At 35.9% G+C, this 21,949-nt stretch overlaps 4 protein-coding genes across 9 annotated transcripts; 3 read left to right on the top strand and 1 right to left on the bottom strand.

Moving 5' to 3' along the window:
- The first annotated feature begins 916 nt into the window (after positions 1–916).
- Positions 917–2,879, top strand: LOC130965890 (phytosulfokine receptor 1-like). The gene is made up of 4 exons (XM_057890648.1): positions 917–997; positions 1,161–1,369; positions 2,404–2,502; positions 2,558–2,879. The coding sequence occupies exons 1-4, from the start codon at positions 917–919 to the stop codon at positions 2,877–2,879; spliced, it is 711 nt and encodes a 236-aa protein (XP_057746631.1).
- A 6,179-nt stretch (positions 2,880–9,058) lies between these two features.
- LOC130965889 (LEAF RUST 10 DISEASE-RESISTANCE LOCUS RECEPTOR-LIKE PROTEIN KINASE-like 1.1) lies at positions 9,059–15,224 on the top strand. The gene is made up of 2 exons (XM_057890647.1): positions 9,059–9,137; positions 14,683–15,224. The coding sequence occupies exons 1-2, from the start codon at positions 9,059–9,061 to the stop codon at positions 15,222–15,224; spliced, it is 621 nt and encodes a 206-aa protein (XP_057746630.1).
- Positions 15,225–15,394: 170 nt separating this feature from the next.
- Positions 15,395–16,748, top strand: LOC130965888 (LEAF RUST 10 DISEASE-RESISTANCE LOCUS RECEPTOR-LIKE PROTEIN KINASE-like 1.2). The gene is made up of 2 exons (XM_057890646.1): positions 15,395–15,509; positions 16,408–16,748. The coding sequence occupies exons 1-2, from the start codon at positions 15,395–15,397 to the stop codon at positions 16,746–16,748; spliced, it is 456 nt and encodes a 151-aa protein (XP_057746629.1).
- LOC130970078 (LEAF RUST 10 DISEASE-RESISTANCE LOCUS RECEPTOR-LIKE PROTEIN KINASE-like 1.4) lies at positions 16,026–21,726 on the bottom strand. Of its 6 annotated transcripts, none has more exons than XM_057896049.1 (6): positions 21,307–21,726; positions 20,459–20,673; positions 18,656–19,468; positions 18,448–18,540; positions 17,564–18,203; positions 16,026–17,460 (listed from the first exon to the last, which is right to left on the bottom strand). In XM_057896049.1, exons 2-6 carry the CDS (start codon positions 20,637–20,639, stop codon positions 17,445–17,447), a joined length of 1,743 nt encoding a protein of 580 aa, XP_057752032.1. In that variant the 5' UTR covers positions 20,640–20,673; positions 21,307–21,726; the 3' UTR covers positions 16,026–17,444. The 6 variants fall into 6 exon arrangements, 5 of the variants coding, with proteins under 5 accessions (XP_057752032.1, XP_057752029.1, XP_057752030.1 ...); XR_009081999.1 differs by having other exon boundaries at positions 16,033–16,476; positions 16,609–18,203; positions 21,307–21,720; XM_057896046.1 differs by having other exon boundaries at positions 16,032–18,203; positions 21,307–21,720.
- Positions 21,727–21,949: the final 223 nt, after the last annotated feature.

Raw genomic sequence — 21,949 nt, 5'->3', positions numbered from 1 at the left:
TAGAAATTAAGAAATTATTTACAAAAATCTACGTGCTAGGGGCTTGAGTACCCCTAGCCCTTGTGCTGGTGCTTCATTAAAAATCCTAAAATCAGGGAAAAAGAGTACACCTCTACGCAAGGTTTACTGTCTAGCTGTAGTACCTTCTCAGGTTACATGCATGCCAGGACTTCGGGAGCTCTCATCCTTGGAGGTTGGACACTTTGTAGTAACCTTTGCCTAAGACCTCTACTATTTTGTAGGGTCCTTTCCAATTGGCAGCCAGCTTCCCTTCTCCCAATTTCTGTACCCTGATGTCATTTTGGATCAGAATGAGGTCGTTGGTGTCGAAACTCTTCTTGAGCACCTTTTGGTTGTATCTTAGGGCAATCCTTTATTTTAGAGCTTCTTCTTTAATTCAAGTTGTTTCTCGGACTTTTGGGAGGAGGTCAAGGTCTTCTTTTTGTGCTTGGACATTGGCTCCTTTATTGTAGAATATTACTCTAGGTGAATCTTTGGTTACTTCTATGGGGATCATGGTCTCCATTCTGTAAGCGAGTCGGAAGGGTGATTCCCCTATCGTGAAATGTGGGATGGTCCGATATGTCCACAAGACCTGAGGTAGCTCGTCAACCTAAGCCCTTTTGCGTCTTGTAATCGGCGTTTCAACCTAGCCAGAATGACTTTGTTGGTAGCTTCAGCCTGTCCGTTGGCCTGGGGGTGCTTTACCAATGTGAACTGGTGCTTTATTTTTAGGTCGGCTACCAAGTTCCTAAAGGTTGAGTCGGTGAATTGGGTTCCATTGTCGGTGGTGATGGAGTGGGGGACTCCAAACCTTGTGACAATGTTCTTGTACAAGAATTTCTGACTTCTTTGAGCAATAATAGTTGCTAAGGGTTCTGCCTCGATCTATTTAGTGGAGTAGTCAATCCCTACTATGAGGTATTTGACTTGTCCTAGTGCTTGTAGAAATGGTCCGAACAGATTGAGACCCCATTTTGCAAATGGCCATGGCGAGGTAATGTTGATGACCTCCTTGGGTGGCGCGACGTGGAAGTTGATGTGTTTCTGACACGGTGGGCACTTCTTAACGAACTTGGCTGCTTCCTTTTGTAAGGTCGGCCAAAAAAAGCCGGCTCGAATCACCTTTTGTGCCTATCAAGTGTTTGATAAATGGTCAGGGGAAGAAGTCTTATGTGTTTGATGTTGGAAAGGATATTGGTCAAAGGACTTGGACTAAATCTTGTGATGCTGAGGTTACGGTGGTAGTGAAGCATGATCGGATCAAAAGTGGTGACTTGATCAATGAGTTTGGTGCAGCTATGAGTGAAGGGTTTGTTCTTGATTGGAACAGAGCTGTGGATTGTGCTGAGTGCAAGCTTTCTGATGGGTATTGTGCATATAATGGAGCTACTAGGAAAACTATGTGCATATGCGAAGATAGCAGAATTATTGCCAAAAGTTGAAAAAAAGGTACGCTATTTTCAGATTAAATTTTTAATTACATCTTAAACCCCAATAATGTCTTGAACCACAAGATCATGCAAGTGTAGCAACAAAAGTACTTTTCAAGATGTTAAGATAAGCAATGATATGTTGAGAAAAATACTAGGTATTAATCTAAATTATTTTATTTGTGAAAATCATAGAAAACTGAAATCTCTAAATAAAGTTGCCACTGAAAGAAAGTACAAAGTAGCCTTCATTCCAGTGATATACATATATTTATGGACTTAGGAAGGCATTGTGTACTTTTGTGGACTAAAAGTATTGGTGTTTACATGTGCAAAATGTTTTGCTTTGAATCTTGGAACTATTGAACGACATTAATTCGCTCTTGGTCTCACTGTTACAACGACAGGTAATCACTGGACCAGACTAAAGAAAGTCATTATTGGTAATACATCCAAGGGTTTCCTTTCATATTTTTCTTTTATGGTAGTTTCGTATTATATTGGCCAGAATATTCAGAAATCATCAACTCTTCTCCACTAAGGAATAGTAAACAAGTGCTAAGGATTAAGAACATTTCTCTTATTTTCTCAAGTATGAAAAAATTTAAATTTTTATATCCTTTACAATACTTTTTTCTTAAATTGGAGATAACATTCAAAATCGCATATCAGTTGCTTTATGCATGGCAATGGACATGACTCTTTAGTAATCTGAACATTTGTATCTTACTCTTTTACTCTTTTACTATGGCATCTGTCCACGTCAACTAGTTTTTCAATTGTTCACATTAAAGGCGTAGACCATGAAATGGTTTCTTTTAGTTTCAAGCCAAATATCATAACTTTCTTAAAGGAAGATCCCAAAAGTATAACAGATTACACTTATTTATTTTGATTTTTCTTTCATAACAAAGTTTATACAATTAAAAGCATTAGATGTTCCTCTAATTCCTTATTTGCTAACTAACAGGTGCTACAGCAGCTGCAATAATTGCAGGATTGTTGAGTATTTGTTACTTTATATACAAGATACCAAGATGACAAGAAAGATACAGCTTTCTGACAAAAGGTAACTAAGATATTGAAACTTTCATAAAAAATCATGGTGTGTTAATTATAAAAAGATATAAATTCTTTGATGTGAAGAAAATGACCAACTCCTTCAAAGTTAAACTAGGACAAGGTGGTTTTGGTGTTGTATACAAGGGAAAGTTATTCAATGGTTTTAATGTGGCCGTCAAAATGTTGAATCCATCCAAAGAAAAGAGTAAAGAGTTTATCAATGAGGTAGATAGCATTAGTAGAACTTCTCATGTTAATGTTGTCACCCTTTTTGGATTCTGCTTTGAAGGCCGCAAGAAAGTTCTTATTTATGAAATTATATCAAATGTTCCCTTGACAAGTTTATTTACAGAAATAAAGAAGTTGAAACTACTACATTGTTGAGTTGGGATAAGCTGTATCGAATTGCCAAAGGGATAGCTAGGGGGTTAGAGTACTTACATAGAGGATACAACACTCAAAATTTACATTTTGACATAAAGCTGCATAATATTCTTTTGGATGAAAATTTTTGTCCTAAGATATCAGATTTTGGACTAGCAAAACTGTCCTAGGAAGGAAAGTCTTATTTCTATGTCGGATGCTAGAGGAACAATAGGGTATATAGCTCCAGAAGTATGGAATAGACATTTCGGCAAAACTTCTCATAAATCTGATGTTTATAATTACGGAATGATTCTTTTTGATATAGTGGGAGGAAAGAAGAACATTAATGTAGAAGGGAGTAAAAAAAGTGAGATATATTTCCTTGATTGGATATACAAAAGGCTTGAGTAAGGCACTCAATTAGGACCTAAAGATGGAGAGGTGGCAATAGAGAAAAATGAATTGGTTAAGAAAATGATGATTGTGGGTTTATGGTGTATTTAAACTTGAGTTGAAGTCATCACTACATCTAAGAATTTCAAATTAATCAAGCTTCTACCAATAGGAATTAAAAATTAAAGGTCTTTGACCAATAATAGATATTGCTTAATCATTAACACAAGCCTATAAATTACTACAAAATTAGACCTTATAAACTTTTAGACTTATAGATATGATTTATTTATAACTAATTTGTAGAAATAAAATTCTCAAAATAGCAAACCTTATGCTATATATTATTTGAAAAAAATTGAAGGGATCAGAGTACCTTACAATTGGTCGTCTAACACTTAGGGGTATTCGTGGTGTGATTTGAATCGGTTGTAAATAAAAAACTCATCCGGTCCGAACACTAATTTTACTTATAGTACGATTTGGATTGGATGATATTTTTTAAAGAATCTGATCAAATTCAATCCAATTTCAAGTGGTTTGGATTAGATTAGATTTGCGATTTTGTAAATAAAAAAAATCAAATATATAATTATATGTAGCAAGTCTCAACATCAAATTTTAAAGAACCAATAATGACATAACAAGTCTCAACAATATCTTGAAAAACTGCCAATAACATATCAATAGAAATAAAATTATGGGTTAGTTAAAATAAATAAATAAATCTCATTTTGAATCCAAAATATTTATTAGATAATAATAATAATAATAATAATAATAATAATAATAATATAAAATTATAACAAATTGAACATATTATAAGTAAAATTGTAAATATAACAATAAAACAACAAAACCATAGCACATTGTATGTTTTAGATTGGACTAGATCAATTTTGATGAGTAGATCTGAAATCCAATTCGATCCATGTGTTTTGCGAAAAATAGAATCTAATCAAATCCAAATTAGTGCGGTTTTAATCAATTTTCGATTTGGATTAGATTGGATAAACGATTTAATTTGGATCGGTTTGGATTTGAACACCTCCACTAACACCAGAAGAGACTTTAACATTCACATCATAATTAGAGTGATCTTTATCATCATTAGTTTCTTCTTGTTTCTCTTCCTTCTTGTTTTTCTTCTCTTTCGACTCCTCTTCTTCTTTAGAAAAGCGAGGAGATGGATTTGTAATGAAAGCACGTGATGACGATGCCTTCTCTTTGTTCTTTTTCTTGAGATTCTCAATAATTCTTGATTTTATGCTTCAAGAATACAAAACTCACTCAAGTTTATTTAATTAAATATGACTACTCACGTGAAGATATCTTCACGTAAAAAATCATTAAATAGTTACTCAATTAATATTTCTTAAATCACATGAATTGAAATATATTTGATATATACTAGCTTTTTTTACCATACCTGGCATCAAACTCATTAACGTAATCACGCACATGTTCGAGGCTCTCCAAAGTCTCCCAAGTGTTTGATACGTCCTCCCATCCAGTCCTGTTTATATTTCACCACATACATATATGAAATATCCATTTGATCATGTGAGTCACCAAAAGCAATAAACAATAACAATCTAAAAATAGAGAAAAAGAAAAATAGGTCCTTGACATTTTATCCTGCGAATATTTAAGTCCCTAAAGATTAAAAAATATATTTAAGTCCTTGACTTTCTCAAACTTGGACACCTAGATCCCTCCGTTCATCTGGATTTACGAAATGTAATAGAGGTGTCTGACGTGGATATTGTTCTGTAGAGGTAGTCGTCACGGTGACCCACGTGAATGGTATAAAAAGGTAACAGGACAAAAAAGCCCCCAATGCTCAAATGAGGTCGTTTGAGTCTCCACCTTCTCCGAAGCTCGTTCTATTGGTTCTCTGTATTCCCTATGAACTCTAAAGTATTACTATTTCAATAAGAGAAATCACAGCAAAAGGTAACAAAACCCCAAGAATTCTAATTAGAAACTCTCCCAAGATTCTCCTAAACGAGTTCCAAAAACCAAAGCAAGAACCAATTTTCCAACCTTAATTCAAAAATTGAGAAATTGAAAATCAAGAACAGGGTAGAAGGCACAACCATAACCCAGAAATGAATGCAGAATCAACTCTAATCCCTAACTACTAACACTAATGGAGCAACTATGGAATCTGCTGAAGACAAAGGTTAGATGGTGTCCCCATCGTTGTCAGTGCCTAAAAGGCGTCCTTGTCGAAGGAAGAAGGAGTAGACGAGGTGCAACTTGCCGTTTGTAGAAAGAGAAGATGTCTCCTTCATGGAGTCTTCAATAAAGTAGAGCCAATCGAGGCATCTTCTCATCGCAGTAGAGGCAGCGACAATGAGCTCAGAAGATGGCGGCGGCAATGTTGAGGGAGAATAGTGTGGGCTGCAGTTGAAAGAAAGATGATTGCGGCAATGTGAGGAACCACGGATTGAGAGGAGGAGTGAGTGATGAGAGTGTAGTATCGTCTAGGGGGTTAAGATGGACTTCAGAGTTTTTTGTTTGTTTTGATAAATGGGGGCAGTAAAGAAGAAGCTTGGGCATTTTTTTTAGGACGAAAGTGTGAGTTTGACTTTTGATCTTTCTTTAGTATTTTTGGAATTGTGTTCAAAGGTTTAAGGCTGTATAGAGAATATATATATATATATATATAATAACCAAAAGGACAAGTTTGGGGAGGGGATACTGAGTAAAACGACGCTGTTTGACAGTTTTAGTATCTAGGGACATTTTTGTCCCTAAACTTTTTTCCTAAACTGTCCACATCATACACCGTAATAGCCACGTCTGCAGAACGGCGTCCATGTTAGACTTTTCCATTACATTTCACAGCTCTAGATGGATAGCAGGATTCAGGTGTCTAAGTTTTGAAAAAGTTAGTGATTTAAATGTATTTTTCAATTTTTAAAGACTTAAATGTCTGCGAGACAAAAAGTTGGAGACTTATTTATCCTTTACTCATATAAGTATAATAAAATAAAATAAAAGAGCATTAATAATAATCATAAGCACTAACCATTTGAGCATGTACTGTAGCTTACCCTGTATATGACATTTCCATATTCAAAGATTTTGATTAGATCATGATAAATCAATAGATAATGATAACATACACCATAGTGATGAAGAATAATATATTAATATATAATAAATTAAAATAAAAGAATAAAAAACTGTATCCATATTCATCATCAGATTCATTATTCTCAAAAAGGTGACAAAGTCTCCAATCAGTCACACATAATATTTTTTTGTAAAAAAAATATTCAATGAACACAAAATTAAAATTAGCAAAAACAAAAAACCTTAATCAGTAATCTCATACACACAAATATATGATATTTCAAGTATTTTTTTTTTCACAGAATAGTTAACTTTTAAAATAATTAAACATTCAACAGTAGAATAAGTAAATCTGTTATGATAATATAATTAATTTATTTTACAATAATATATAACCAATTTGGTTCTATAAACATCAAATATATATTCTTATATGGCAGATAATTGATAAATAATTTTTTATATTTTCATATAACATATTTGATTTTCGATTATATATATATATACCCTATTAATAAGATGAAAAGAATATGCATATACCTTATGAATTCTCTTACGGCATATGGAGTGGATTTCATAAATGCGATCATCATTATTTTTTTTTGGTGGCATTGTTGATTGTTCTCACTCACTCTTAACTCTTTAGTATAACAACTCACCGATAATGTATGAAGACACCCTTTTAATGTGTGGATTTAGGCCTTAATAAGATTAACATCTAATGCATTTTCCAAATTTGGTAATATTTATGTATAAATAGTATTTTAATAAATGCGTATCTTTTCTCATTTGTCATTTGGCAATTTGTTTAAATGTATTTCTTTACCGTCTGAGTTGTAGATATGCATAGATGCTAAATATGGAAAGATATATTTTTTCTTATTAATTTACAAATATGTCAAAATAATTTATCAAATAATTCATCGCTTAATAGGAGAAAACGCGTCCGGATTTATTTTCATGTTATTATGTTTCATATGTAACCAGATCATCTCACAAGTGTTGAATATAATACTACAAGAAAAATGTTGATTACCATTAGATTTATCAGTGGAATAACAAAAATAATTTCACCAGTAAATTGGTTACCGTTAGATTTTGTGTGGATACAATCCAAGGTATAAACCTTGTTGGTAATTGATTACCGACGGATTTATTTTTTCGATAGTAATTGGTGGCGAAATTAGCATCAAAATATGATGTTAAGGTTACGAAAATCTGATGCCAGTTACTATCGAAAATTATCCGAGGTTAAATTTTACGTCAAACGATGTGACTTCGCCCGAGTAAATTTGGCAGTGGATTTAGTTTTTTATTACATTGGATGATCATTATCGTTGAATAATTCCGACGATAAATTCGATAATAGGTTTAATGTGTTTTTTGAACCTATAATGGACCCTAATAGTTAATAATTGATAATCAACTCCCAATTAATAAAGAATAAATTAGTAATTTGTTTGAAAACAATAATTTATATATGATGGAAAATATCACATATATAGAATAAAAAAACAAAGGAATAAGATGTTGTTAAACTAATCAAAACAAAGTCTTAATGACTATGGAGCCTGATAATCATTATTGTCGTAATTAAAACAAGGCATGCTCGTGACAGGTCAACCTGTTGTCATCCCTATCTGAAACAATGTAATTATATTACAATCTAATCAAAGTTTGATAAAGAAATACAAACGATAGAACTAAGGATAGCGTGCATTATAATTATATGATCTTATTAAATAAAGTTTAAAGATACAACAAGTAGTTATGTATATTTAGGTTAACATTATTCAAATTCATCATCATCTTCGTCCTCTGATTCATTATTTTTTTCTTCACAGATAATTTTCTGATTATCGAACTTGTCTTCTTCTTCGTCTCTATCGACCCCCTCTTCTTCTTGAACATCATCATCATCATCTTCCCAAGTTTGGCGCCATCTCCCTTACTTTAACCATTTCGTCCAACTCTTTTCAATTTTAAAAAAAATCTCTTTGATTCGTTCCCCACCCATCCCCTTGACAGTTTCCCTTCCCGAAATCCCTCCCCAATCCCATCTTAACTTCCTTTTACCTTCCCCAAACTCCTGTCACTCCCATCACACGTCCCTCTCTCCTACTCCCTTCTTTGACCAAACCCTTCCACCAACCCAAATCCCCAATCGTACCTCACTCCACTCTATATATATACCCCTCACCGCTCTACATCTCATACCCACACAATTTCCTCTTTCTCTTTCTATTCACAAGAAATGCCAAGCCCCTTTTCCCCTTCTTTTCTTTTCTATTTCTTTTACTTGCGTTACAATTTTATTATTATTTTCTTAACCTCCCCCTTACATAATCCATTCCCCATTGTTCCACCCCTCTTATATTTCTTTCTTCCTCCTTGTTTCTTTCTATTTTGCTCGAGGACGAGCACACATTCAAGTTTAGTGTTGTCGATTCGCTTGTTCTCTATTTGATTTCATGACACAAAAGAGCACTGAGACCTCAAGAAAGAGGAAAGGAAAGGAATCCACCACCAGTACTTATGATTCAAGAAGATTCCACTTCAGATTACATGAGGAGTATTTTTATAAGGTCACTTCCAAGAGGACTGTGATTCCGGAAGTGAAAATTGCACTTCAACTAGACGAGTATCCGGAATGCCAATTCCGGATTCGGAGGCGAAGATGGAAATTTTTATGCAACCCGCACACTAAGGTTGGATAATTAATGGTTCAAGAATTTTATGACAACCTTTGGATCACTTATAAGGATGTCGTCGAAGTTAATGAGAAGCCACCAAAGTTTTGTAAGAGGAAGAATCTGTGACTTTAGTCCAAGGAGCATCTGACAGGCCCTTCATTTTCCACCCCCTGATCATATGGCAGAATGCTACAGTGAGAGGGTGAACAAAGATCAGCAATTAGACCAAGTAGTTACTGAGATGTGCATTTCGGAGCCCAGTGGAGAATAGGTTCGGAAGGGAGACCGTACCAACTTAGGAGTAGTGACCTTTTTCCTTTGGCTAGGGGATGGCTAGACTTCATCTGGAAGTCCATCATGCCTACTAGCCACTAGGGGTGGCAAACGGGTCTAAACCTGCCGGGTTGGCCCGCGTAACCCGCCAAAAAGTCAGACTGAAAAATCGGGGCCGCCAAATAGTAAAAGTCCGCCTAACCCGCACCGCTTAAACCGCGGGCTTTGGTGGGGCGGGGCGGGCTTTCTCGCCGAGTTAAGATTTTTTTTAGTGAGGGAATATTTTTGTAATTTTTTTGTCAAAATCTAACTTCCTCGAACCTAACTTACAAGAGTATGAAGATAAAAATTGAATGTTTTGGATTATGTTTATATTATTTTGGAGACAATATTTATAATTATGTTTTGGATTATGTTTATTTTGCTTTGGAGAGAATATTTATACTTATATTTTGGATGAAAACTTAGTTTATAATTATATTTATTAGATATTTATAATTACGAAGACTTTAATGTTTATAAATATAAAAAATATAATTTTTATGCTATTAGAAATTATAAATTTATTAATATGGTTGTGAAATTATATATATTATTTGATGAGTTTGGAAAACTCCAAATTAGTATTTGTGATGAGCAAACATTATTAATTACAAAATTATTAATTTGAATTTCATTTAACATATGTTAATTAATAATTTTGTTTTACAGGATTTTAATATGGGCCGAAAATAAAAGAAAAATCATTGCAAGCCCAAGTATACTATAAGTACATTCAGCATTGATGCAAAAATGTTTTAGTTGATGTGGCTGAATTATTATTCTTGTTATTGGGCCAGATTGAGTTATTGTTACTACAAGCCCAAATGAAAGCTTTCCTATTTGTTCAATACTTGATCCAAAATACATCAGGAAAGCAAATATTACTAGTTGGGCCAAAAAGAAATCTATTACTACCAAGCCCAACATTAATGAATGTTTCCATGCTTTATCCGAATCCATGAAGCAAAGAAAAAGCCTCAATGCTTCCAACGGATTCCATTTCACTCTTTGGAAGGATTTGAAATTTAATTCACTAGCATGGGGAACATGAGAGAGAACTTGACTTTGATTTGATGGGAATCATTATGATTAATGCTACACGCTAAACCACTAGAGAAGTAAAAGAACCTTTTCACTTGAATTGATAAACTCATTTAATTACTTTCCTTTCAAGTTGTTTATTCTCTCTCATCTCTTTCTTCTTTCTTCGGTCCTTGTCCAGGAAGCTATGGACGCTATGTTCAGCTACCAAAAAGAAAAGAAGAAGTTGCATGCATCAAGGCCATCAAGTTAATGATGGCAAGAAAAAGAAAACCAAAAGTATGTTGTGGCTGAGATAATCACCAAATGTGGTAAGATTTGGTGAGGTAATCTCGGATCCTTCATACTCAAAAAGAAGGAAGAAGATTCGGCCAGCAAGGGAGATTCTTGAAGCATGGCTTGTCTTTGATTCTGCTCAACCACCACAGGAAGTAGCTAGAGTGGCGAAGTGATGGAAGAGGCAGAGTTTGAAGCAGATGAAGTCATCATCATCATGAAGCATCAAGGACTAGAAATCCATCTTGGAGAGGAAGCCAAGGATGGAGCGCTCGGATTGATGAAGAGTGATGATCAAGAAAGGACTAGAGGTAATTGCATGTTGGGTTTTGCATGGTTATCTCTTCTCTCTCTATGTGGCCAAACCGGTTCTGTTTCTTGAAGGAGGAAGAAGTTGGTTTGGGTGTTGGCTTCAAGTGTGGAGGCTTCCCTCTTCTTTAAAAAGAGAGAACAGCCAATGTTTGGAGCAAGGAGTAAGATTTGAGAGTGCAAGGCACAGAGTTCTCAGAGCTACCTGAGCCAACATATTTTTCTTCTCCTTCAATATTTTCTGTTTAATATTTTTCTGTTTAATTTTGTCATGTCTTGAGTCTCATGGAAAAAGGCAAACAGTGAGGTTTGTATGAAAAAGCCATAGAGCGAAAAAAGGCAAAGAGTGCAAAATTAAAAGAAAAAGCCATAGATGTCTTAGAGTTCCTTTGTACATCTGTGTTGTGTTTCATGATTCTGTGGGAATTCCCTTGTAAGTTGGGTTAGCACTTTATAATTTGTAATCTGGATGATTATAGTGAAATTCCATCATTGTTGTGATGGAGACTGAATGTAGGCTGCACTGCACTTAGCAGCTGAACCAGGATATATCTGGGTGTAATCTTCTCACTCTCTTCCTACTTCAATTCTGTTTTTACTGTTCAGATGAAAAATAAAAAATATCTCGTGGCTAGGGACGAGCTAAAAACAGAAAAGTTTCCTCTAAGTCCAGCAAGTGTTAGCAAGTGAAAAAGGGGGCTAAGATTCAACCCCCCTTCTCTTAGCCACTGAAACCATCATTATTTAGTAGTTAATAGTAAAAAAAAAGAGGAGTTTTGGCGGGTTTAGCCCGCCAGTCCGCCAGCCCGCAGTTAGGCGGGGCGGGGTGGGATTCTAGGACCACCTCACTAGGCGGGGCGGGGCGGGCTTCTGGCGGGGCAGGGCGGGCTTTCCCGCTTGCCACCCCTACTAGCAACCGGTCCGAATGTACCGTGGACTGTGCTATTATGATTCACTACATTATGAAGGGAGAGGAGGTGGAAGACATCATTGCTCAGCAAATCTATAGCATTGCCTCCAACTCCTCTACACATGCTAGACTGAACTTCCCACATCTCATTTACCACTTCTATGAAGCTGATGAGTGGATATTTTATATCATTTTTGGTACTATTTTCTTAGTGTTTTTAGTTATATCTTGTTAAGTTTTATTATGTTTTAGTAGGTTTTAGTGAAAAAATCACTTTTTGGATGCTACTTTGAGTTTTTGTGTTTTTATTATGATTTCAAGTGATTTTTGGGTGAATTTAGCAAGTTTTGACAAAGTTTGATTCAGAGACAAAGAAAGGACAACAGATGTTGTCAAATCCTGACCTCCATGCATTCCAACGAGCATAGATACAAAGGTCCAATTGACGCACTCTCAACGGTGTTGGAAAGCTAACTTTCAGGGCTTTCCAAAAATATATAATGGTTTATGCGTTTTTTTGGAGAAGACTACCCAAAACGGGCGTTGAACGCCCAACTTACCCCTTTTCTGGCGTTCAACGCCCAAATAGGACCAAAGCCAATGTTGAACGCCCAAACCCAGCGTTCAAGGCCACCAACGGAGCAAGGAAACAACGTGGACACTCCCTAGTGGGTGTTCAACGCCCACTCACCCAAGTTGGACGCCAAGCTCAACCTAAACACTCACCAAGTGAGCCCAAAAGTAGATTTTTTGCATCTTTAGCTTAGTCTATTTCATTTTTTGTAATTTCTAATTATTATTAATATCTTTTTAGGTCTAGTTATTAGTATAAATAGAAGGAAGATCACTCTTGTTAAGAAGGCTTCATCTTCATCTTCTTCCAACTTATCATACATTATTTCTGTAAAGCATGAGCGGCTAAACCTCCTAGGTTAAGGATAAGAGCTATGCTCATTCTTATGGATTAATATCATTACTTTTCTACTTTAATATATGTTTGATTCTATTCTATGATGAATTTTCGTTCTTCATCCTTATGAATTTGGGGTGAAACTGGCGTATGACCCCTTATTCTACATGAGTTCTTACGAGTCCCTGGCAGGATAGTATTGAGCTGCAGCTTGAGAATGCATCACATGATCCAACAAGTTATCTGGACTAATTGGAATAAGTTACATAAAATCTCGTTAGCCATGGGTAACTGAGGTTTTTGTGGCGCTAAGGCTAGAATCATAGAGCTTCATTCTCTGATCCGGAAGATCCGACCTTGTCTGTGGCGTTTTGAGTAGGATCACCAGAGATTGAATTGCGTGAATTTCACCCTCGTTCAGATTGAATGACCACTAGTCTTGGCTTAATCACTTACAGCCTTTCCATTGACCACTAGTCTTGGCTTAATCACTCATTGTTAAGGTAGTTAATAAGAAGTATTAATCCGAAAGAACAAGCATCTCCGAGGCCTTAACTGATTTCTTACTATTGTTTCTACGTCAATTCTTTATTGCTTTCGTTATTGTTTTGTTTATGCGCCTACAACAACAACGATCAACTTTCTATTTGCTTGACTAAGATCTGCAGGATAACCACTGATTGCTCAATCCAACAATCCTCGTGGGATTGATCCTCACTCACCTGAGGTATTACTTGGACGACCCGGTGCACTTACTGGTTCAGTTGTGCGAGTTCTAATTTTGCGCACCAGAAGCCACTAGGGTCCACAGAGGAGAGCAAGTTGAAGAGGAGGCTCAGCAAGACCAGCCTCCCCTGCCACAAGGACACTATTTTTTGCCTCAGAAGTACTGGCAGCAGCTCACAGCCTCTCTTGAGCAGATGAGGATGACATAGGATAGCCGCTGGGAGCAGCTTACTTCCTCCTTCGATCAGATGAGGGCAATACAGGAGGGTTTTTCAGTTTACTTACTCCCAGCACCATGAGCTTTTTCAACTGAGGCATGACTTTGGGCGCCTGAGAGGACCATATGGACCACAGCTTGAAAGAGAAACTAGAACTCAAAGAGTTCCCCAATTAAATGCATATGGTGTTTTTATGTTAAGTAAAGTTTGAGACAAAATATTTAAAGTCACGACTAGACTCAAGGTGCAAAGCACCAAAGAAAAGAAAAGAAAAGAAAAATGTTGTGTTTAATGATTAATCTGAAGTAAAACAGCTAGAGAATTCATAATATTATCCATATTCTAATTCCGAATGACATTGACATTCCTAAGATTCAAAGGATAGTGAGATGCCAACACTATTCAGGGTTCAGTGCTGTTAACCCTACTTTGAGACAGACAGGAGCTTCATTGCATACTCAACTCTCATGCAAATTTACATCTAAAGTTTATACTATTTTCGGTTGCTTGAGGACAAGTAACAATTCAAATTTGGTGTTGTGATGCGTGAGTATCTTTCTCATCTTTTTTTAGTGAATTTGTATTTGAATTTATTAAGTTTAATCAAGAATTATGTATTTTAAGCCAATATGAATGCTACTTTGAGTTGTGTGCAATTTGGTTTATTTCAGGTAGCATTCGAGCAAATTTGACAGAGTTCAGAAGGAAGAAACGAAGCCTTGGCAGCGCAAGAAGGTGGCGCCAAACTTGGCAATCTCCAAGTTTAGCGCCATGATCATCATAAGGCTTCCATTCATGCTGGCATGGTGGCACCGAACTTGGGAAGGATCAACTTATGGACATATATATATATATATATATATATATATATATATGAAATGAACATTATGAGTAGATTTTCTTTTCTTTTCTTTTCATTTTCTTTTCTGATAGTAAGTACATGCAGGCAAACTTAGAGATGGGTGTGAGATTATAATTGAAAGAGTATCATCCAATGACAAGAGGCAAATATTTCAGCAGTTCCTCAATGAAATTTTGGTTTCCAATATCCTGCATCACAAAAATCTCGTGACATTTCGCGGTTATGCCTTTCATCATGAGGAATTCCTGGTAGCACATGAATATCTCTCCAATGGCACTCTTGCTGCTTATCTTGAATGTGAAATCCAACATAATAAATGCACATTACCTTTGCTTACTCGAATGGAAATCGCCATCGATATTGCGAATGCATTGAGCTATCTTCACAAGCATGGCATCATCCACCCTAACATAAACTCCAGCTATATTCTGCTAGATAAAAACATGTGTGCTAAAGTTGCTGGCTTGTACTTATCAAGGAAACTTCCAGAGGATGTTTCTGTCAATGCCACCAGCGTTGTTTCAATTTCAAGTGATATAGCAAAAACTTGTGTTTACATTGACCCAGAGTATGTGTGTCTCAATGCAGAGTCAGCACCAAGAATGATGTTTATAGCTTCGGAGTAGTGTTGTGCGATTTGATATCATCCGATCTTGCTGAGTATTGGGAAGGTTGTGACCGAGAAAGTATTGCTGTCCTTTTAGGCAGAAATATTGAAAATCAAGCTTTGGACAAGGTATTGGATCCAAGAACTAGCTTCCAATCAGACCATAAGATCATGCAGGTGATGACTGCAATGGCGGAGCTTGCACTTAATTGCATGGGATTTCCACAAGAACTCAGGCCAAATATGGAACAGGTGCTAGATATCCTCAATGGCAAGAGACTAGAGAGATATAAAACAATAGAAGGTGCACAACCTTTTTGACTTTTGTCCCTTTTCCCCTTCAGTGGATTCCACCCATTATGTTGGTTTAGTGCACATATTAAGGTGTACTATAATCAATGAATAATGGTCTAAAACATTCTTAATCTTGTCAACGACATGTATTGTTGAACAAAGTCATGAATAAAAAGTGACTTGTATGCAATAGACATGCACCTAACTATTTTTTCCTTTCATTCATCTTTCCCAGCTTTCAGAATCTTTGACTATGCTGATCTCAGAAAAGCTACCATGCAATTTCGTTCAGATAGGATCCTTGGAAGGGAGGGTTCGGCTGCCTATTTTATGGTAACATGCTAACACTATAAATCCTTCCCGCATATATTTAGTTTCATATTTTTGTACAATTTTATACTTATAGTAGAGATGTTTGGTTGGGGATGAAATATGAGATGGAAATTTTATGATTGATTAAATGCATAAATTTAAACATATATATGGTTTTATGAAAGTTTATTTTAACTTTGTGTTTATCCTCACCGTTTCTACTATGTCAAACATACAATGCAACATGCCAACATTCTTACAACCTTATGCTTAATTTCTGTTGTATTTTTTACCAACCCACATTCAATTTCACTACTTATCAACTTACAATTGTAATAACTCTCATATTTTTATCACAATTCACACACAACATATGAGACTTAAGAACAATAGGTATGCTGTATGCATAATTTGTTCCTTTGGCTTGCCACTGATATTAGGAATACTTCAAGATGGACTTGAAGTTGCAATAAATTCCACAACATGCGGGAAAATTCTCTTAAGCAATTCATGAATAAAATCGAGATCTTAAGACTCTTGCACCATAGAAACCTGGTTTCACTCTACGGCCGCAGCTCCGGAATATTTCCAAACAGGCAGGGTTTCCTATAGAAGTGATGTATATAGCTTTGGAGTGGTCTTGTTTGAGTTCATATCATCTAAACCTGCATTTTGGAGGGAAGTCCCACACGGTGAGGCGGTTGGCTTTGCTAAGTTTGCAATAATCAAACTGTTAAATAACACATTGAAGGAGCTAGTAGATCCAGATATTGGGTATGATTCAGATAAAGATGTACCGGAAATGGTAACAGCAGTGGCAGAGTTGGCCTTTCAGTGCATTCAGTGTCCTAAAGAGCTTAGACCTTCCATGAAACAGGTGCTGGAGACCCTTGAGGGTATAAAGAAGGGAACATGGGGATTCAACCAGATAATTTAGTCTCAATTCTCTGCTACTGCATATTTATGTCTCCAGTTACCTGATTCTTATATATTCACACTTTCTTGACATTTTGAACTCATCCTATATAGCATAATTCTATTTCTTCTGTCAAGTTTATTGAAATGTAGCATATATTTATATATCTATTTGCAATATATAATTTTGCAGACACAAGCTATGGCATATCGTGGTGCTACTACTTTGAATTATGTTAGAGTACTACATCATTCTATTGCGTTAGTTGTTATTCTCTTCTTTAATATAATGATCATTCTTCTACAAAAGTCCTATTTGAAATTGAGTGTCATTAGAAATGTATTGAAGTACTTGCATACGTTCATGACCATGGTAATATACAGTAGCCATAAAATTGGACAAGATTTTGATGGCTCATTTGACTTAAAACATTTAAATTTCATCCATTCACGGTTGAATCTTGTTTCATTGACTTTCACTGAAGAAATTTCATCCATTGAAATTGCTTCATCTTTTTAAGAGTACCCAGCTCTGCTGGTTTTTGTTGAGTGACATGTAACTCTGATTGGTTTGTCCCTAGATCTGATGGGATTATTTCTTCCTGCATGCAAGAAAATTGTGAATTATAACCATCAAGTAACTGAATAGAACTTCATGAAATCTGAAACTAAGGCTATGTTATTTGGTTGAATCTCCATGTTCCCTTCTTTATTCCTTCTAGGGTCTCCAGCACCTGTTTCATAGAAGGTCTAAGATCTTTAGGACACTGCACACACTGAAATGCTAACTCTGCCACAGCTACTATCATTTCCATCAACTTTTGGTCTGAACCAAACCTGAAAATTGGATCCACCAGCTCCTCCATTGCATTGTTTAACATCTTAGTGATTCCGAACTTGGCTAGAGTAACACTCTCTCCATCATCCAACAAGCTAGGTGGTTTCGATGATATGAGCTCAAACAAGACCACGCCAAAGCTGTAGACATCGCTTCTATCACTGACTCTTCCAGATTCATAGTAATCTGGATCTATGTAAGCGTGAGTTCCCACTGGTATGGTTAAAACATGTGTTACAGAACTCGGAAGTGACCTTGAGAGTCCAAAGTCCGCAACCTTAACAGTCAAGTTTTCATCCAAGAGAATGTTGCTTCCTTTTACATCACGATGGATGATGCCTGAATCATGAAGATATACTAATGCGGTTGCAGTTTCAATGGCAATGTTCAATCTAGTAAGCCATGATAACTTTTCACTGGAAGGTCCTTGAAGATGTTTAGAAAGGGTGCCGTTGGAGATGTACTCATATACTAGAAGATGGTTCTTGCTGTGACGAGAGCTGCAGCCATAAAGTAACACCAAATTTTTATGCTGCAATAAACTTAAGATCTCTATTTCTTTCATGAATTGCTTGATGGACTTGTCTGTCTCGTTGTGGAAACGTTTTACTGCAATTTCGCGCCCATCCTTAAGTTTTCCTAATCACAAATGCACATCATTGAAACAGAAAACTTTACAAATCAACTTCATCTATGAAAATTTTACTCCATTTTTCACAAAGGTTATTGTCTAAAGTTTGAAACAATCTCTATGCAGAGATTGAGATTTGAAACTAGTCGGGATTTTTATACAACAGTCAATAAGGGAATAAGATCCCATTGGTACACTTTTTTTTTTCTTTAAATATATGTAGAAAAAATGTGTCATTTGTTAGCATCTTACCATAGTAGACAGTGGCAAACCCTCCCTTTCCAAGGCAAGTGTCAAAATGTTTAGTTGCTTCTTCAAGTTCAGCATGGTGGAAGATTTTAAAAGCTGAGACAGATGGATTCATAATAAAGTAGTTAATCCTTTGTTAATTATGCTAACACCAAAAAGACAATGTGAAAACCATGAAGGATTAAAAGGGACAAAGAAAATGGTCTCAAACCTTTATCTGACTTTGTTTCAAATCTCTCATGTTTTATATCATTGAGGATCTCTAGCACTTGTTCCATGTTTGGCCTTAGTTCTTGTGGAGATGTCATGCACTCAAGTGCAAGCTCTGCTACAGCAATTATCATCTGCTTGATTTTATGGTCTGATTGGAAGCCAAGTCTTGGATCCAACACCTTGTTCATATCTTGGTTTCCAATTTTTTTGCTTAAAATTGTAGCGATACTCTCTTCCTCGCAACCTTCCCAATACTTAGCGAGTTTGGATGATATAAGCTCACACAAAACCACTCCAAAGCTGTAAACATCAACTGTGGCACCAACCCTGCCATGTGATACATATTCTGGGTCTATGTAACCACATGTCCCTACTACATCACTTGTAACATAGGTATCATTGATTGAAACTCCTTCTGGAAATTTCCTTGACACATGTAAGCCACCAAGTTTAGCACAAAGGTTCTTGTCTAGCAGAATATTGCGGGATTTTACATTGCGATGGACGATGCCATGATAATGAAGATAGCTCAATGCATTTGCAGCATCAATTGCAATGTCTAATCTAGTGAGCCAATGTAGTGTGCTGCTGTGTGACATTCCAAGTTGAAGATAAGAAGCAAGAGTGCCATTTGAGAGGTATTCATGTGCTAGCAGGAACTCCTTATGATGAAAGGCACAGCCATGAAATGACACCAGATTCTTATGAGGTAAGATATTTGAGATCAAATCTTCATAGAGGAACTGCTGGAATATGTACATCTCATTATTGGAATATCTTTCAATTGCAACCTCACGCCCATTCTTTTTGCCTACAAGTGTATACCACCAGAAGAAAGTAAAACTATACCCTACATTCTTTTGTATGTGTCCTTTCCCACTAACTTGGATTGACTACATAGATCAAAGAAGTCATTGTGCCGTTTCTAAGTGTTGAGTTCATTGAATAACTAACAATCTTGATGATGACAAACATTTTATATAGTCCTTATTTACTTGTATGCATCAATATGTTATTCAAGTATTGCAAGTCACGAAAAGGAAAGATCTTCTAAGACCAATAATGTAGCAAGCAATATTTCAGGCATATCAGTATTCATGGAGGAAAATCTCCTATTACCGGATTGTGACTAACAATTCTAAGCTAGGTTGAGGTTTGAACTTTTGGATTGGTGTTCGTAATATATTTGATTATAGTAAAAATTTAACCATGGTTTGTGGTGGAGACTGGATGTAGGTCTCATTGCATATGAAGACTGAACCAGGATATATGGCTGTCTCAGCTTCTTCCCTCATCTTTGTTACTGTCATTTCGGTACGAGAGAAAAACGAAAATTATCTCCTGTTTTATTGATTTACTGCTCTAACAATTTTAAAGTATTATATTTCCTTTGATTTCTTGACTCAATCCCCTTCTTATGGCTTAGGGAAACCTTCACTAAGTATTGGGATGTGACAAAGTTTTATGTTGGTTGTCTTCAGCCTAATACAACCCTACATGGATTCAAAGACAGCCTTGCATCATGGCTATATTTTGGGATGCGACAAAGTTTTATCTAAGCTGTTGGAGGCCTAACACAACTCTACAAGGATCCAAAGACATGTCGAGTTTCTTTCGTACGTGTGATGTGTATGCTACATATTGAGTGTGAGACACTGAGATGACTAGTACCCTATTAATCATTCAATGAGATGTAGACTCAACTTATATTGTATTCACATCTCATCTGATAGTGAACAACGGAGAACTGAGAATGTAAAACCATGTAGGTGCATATAACAACTATTCCTTATTCTCTTACCATGGTAAACTTTCTCCAAGCCTATCTTTCCAAGCATATTAGATTGGTCAAAATTATTTGTAACTTTTGCAAGTTCCCGGTAGGATAAGATTGGCCACTTTATCTGAATTGAATCATCTGGAGATGTGCCAGAAGAAGTTCCAGGGAAGCAGCTTTGAAAGAGATCACTACACAACCTCATAAGGTCAGTACCAAGTGAAGTATGGCCACTTATTCTGCTTAAGGATAACCATGTCACATAATTAGAAAAATAAATAAATAAATAAAAATCATTTGAATTTTTACAGAAAAAGAGTGAATAATTGCTAGATAGAAAATATTTTTCTTGATCATTTTGATAAATAAATCCAAAAACAAATTCTAACCTTCTAACATTTTTCAGGAATTAGTAACTATGGATAAATTATCCCTGGTAGTGCAGAAATTAAAATAGGAAATAAAAAACTGTCAAAGAACACATAGTCAAGGGAAATGCACAATAACATTACAACAGGACAAGAAACTACTTTGAATCGGTCGTGTAACCAAAAGCAAAATGTAATTGAATATTTCAATATATCTTTGTGTTAATTCCTTCTTTGTAAGGTCCATGAAAATTTATTCATACAAATTTTAAATTTAAGAACAAAGAAAATTCACGTTTAGTTAGATGAAATAGCAGCACTGATACAAGGAAACATATCATACTTTTCAAACCACAAAACATCAAAGAAAGTATTAAGAACAGAACATACCTCTAAAAACGTTGAGGTTGCTTAATAAAATGGTAACAACAATGATCTTCCCAAAGGAATTAAGAGCAAATAACTAAAACAAAAAGAATGCTACTTAATCCTAAGATACAGTACCTCTAAGCGATTTTTAGCTCCATAAAAAGACAAAGCAAGACCAAGACCAAGTCAGCAGTCAACATATAGACACGCTATTGCAAGTTGTCCAGTGATAATTGTTGGGCAGTCGTGGGGAACTCTCGACCACCTGAAAGATTTCAGAAGACACCACATCCAACTCAAAACCTTAAAATAATAAGTTAATGGGTCTCTCACCTTATAAACTTCTCACTCTTCCTTGCTTTCTTTGAAGTAGGACTAACTTTATACACTCCTCACACTTGCAACATTAACAATAAGGGTCTCTAGCACCTGCTTCATAGATGGCCTTAGTTCCTTAGAACATTACAGGCACTGAATGGCAACCCTGCCACACCTGTTATGGCGTCTCCTATCTCATTGTCTGATTGAAAACCAAGGCATGGATCCACCAGCTCATGAAATTCTTGGTTTTGGATTTTGCTGATGATAACACTAGACAGTTTTAACTTCATGCTGATCTCTATTCAGATCCAAAGCTTTCATGGATGTTAAGATCTCAGACTAAAACCACCCCAAAAATTTTAAGTGTCACTTTTGTCACTAACCCTGTAATACTGGAAATACAGTGTGTCCATATAGCCATTAAATAGTAAGTAGTAACCTCTTGTGAAGAAGTTGA

This window comes from Arachis stenosperma, chromosome 3 (assembly GCF_014773155.1).
Source record: "Arachis stenosperma cultivar V10309 chromosome 3, arast.V10309.gnm1.PFL2, whole genome shotgun sequence".
In the NCBI taxonomy this organism is placed as follows: domain Eukaryota; kingdom Viridiplantae; phylum Streptophyta; class Magnoliopsida; order Fabales; family Fabaceae; genus Arachis; species Arachis stenosperma.
The sequence above is the reverse complement of the archived record's forward strand: the minus strand, read 5'-3'. Positions and strand labels throughout refer to the sequence as shown.

Excerpts from the sequence above, each read along its gene's own strand:
- LOC130965890 (XM_057890648.1), top strand. The coding sequence starts at position 917 with ATGAGGTATTTGACTTGTCCTAGTGCTTGTAGAAATGGTCCGAACAGA. Across the intron at positions 998-1,160 it reads TTGCAAATGGCCATGGCGAG|GGGAAGAAGTCTTATGTGTT; the intron begins GTAATGTTGATG and ends ATAAATGGTCAG. Across the intron at positions 2,503-2,557 it reads ATACAGCTTTCTGACAAAAG|ATATAAATTCTTTGATGTGA; the intron begins GTAACTAAGATA and ends AATTATAAAAAG.
- LOC130965889 (XM_057890647.1), top strand. The coding sequence starts at position 9,059 with ATGGTTCAAGAATTTTATGACAACCTTTGGATCACTTATAAGGATGTC. Across the intron at positions 9,138-14,682 it reads TGAGAAGCCACCAAAGTTTT|GCAAACTTAGAGATGGGTGT; the intron begins GTAAGAGGAAGA and ends AAGTACATGCAG.
- LOC130965888 (XM_057890646.1), top strand. The coding sequence starts at position 15,395 with ATGGCGGAGCTTGCACTTAATTGCATGGGATTTCCACAAGAACTCAGG. Across the intron at positions 15,510-16,407 it reads GAGATATAAAACAATAGAAG|GCAGGGTTTCCTATAGAAGT; the intron begins GTGCACAACCTT and ends ATTTCCAAACAG.
- LOC130970078 (XM_057896046.1), bottom strand. The coding sequence starts at position 20,639 with ATGAGGTTGTGTAGTGATCTCTTTCAAAGCTGCTTCCCTGGAACTTCT. Across the intron at positions 18,541-18,655 it reads TGAAACAAAGTCAGATAAAG|CTTTTAAAATCTTCCACCAT; the intron begins GTTTGAGACCAT and ends CATCTGTCTCAG. Across the intron at positions 18,204-18,447 it reads GTTTGCCACTGTCTACTATG|GAAAACTTAAGGATGGGCGC; the intron begins GTAAGATGCTAA and ends ATTTGTGATTAG.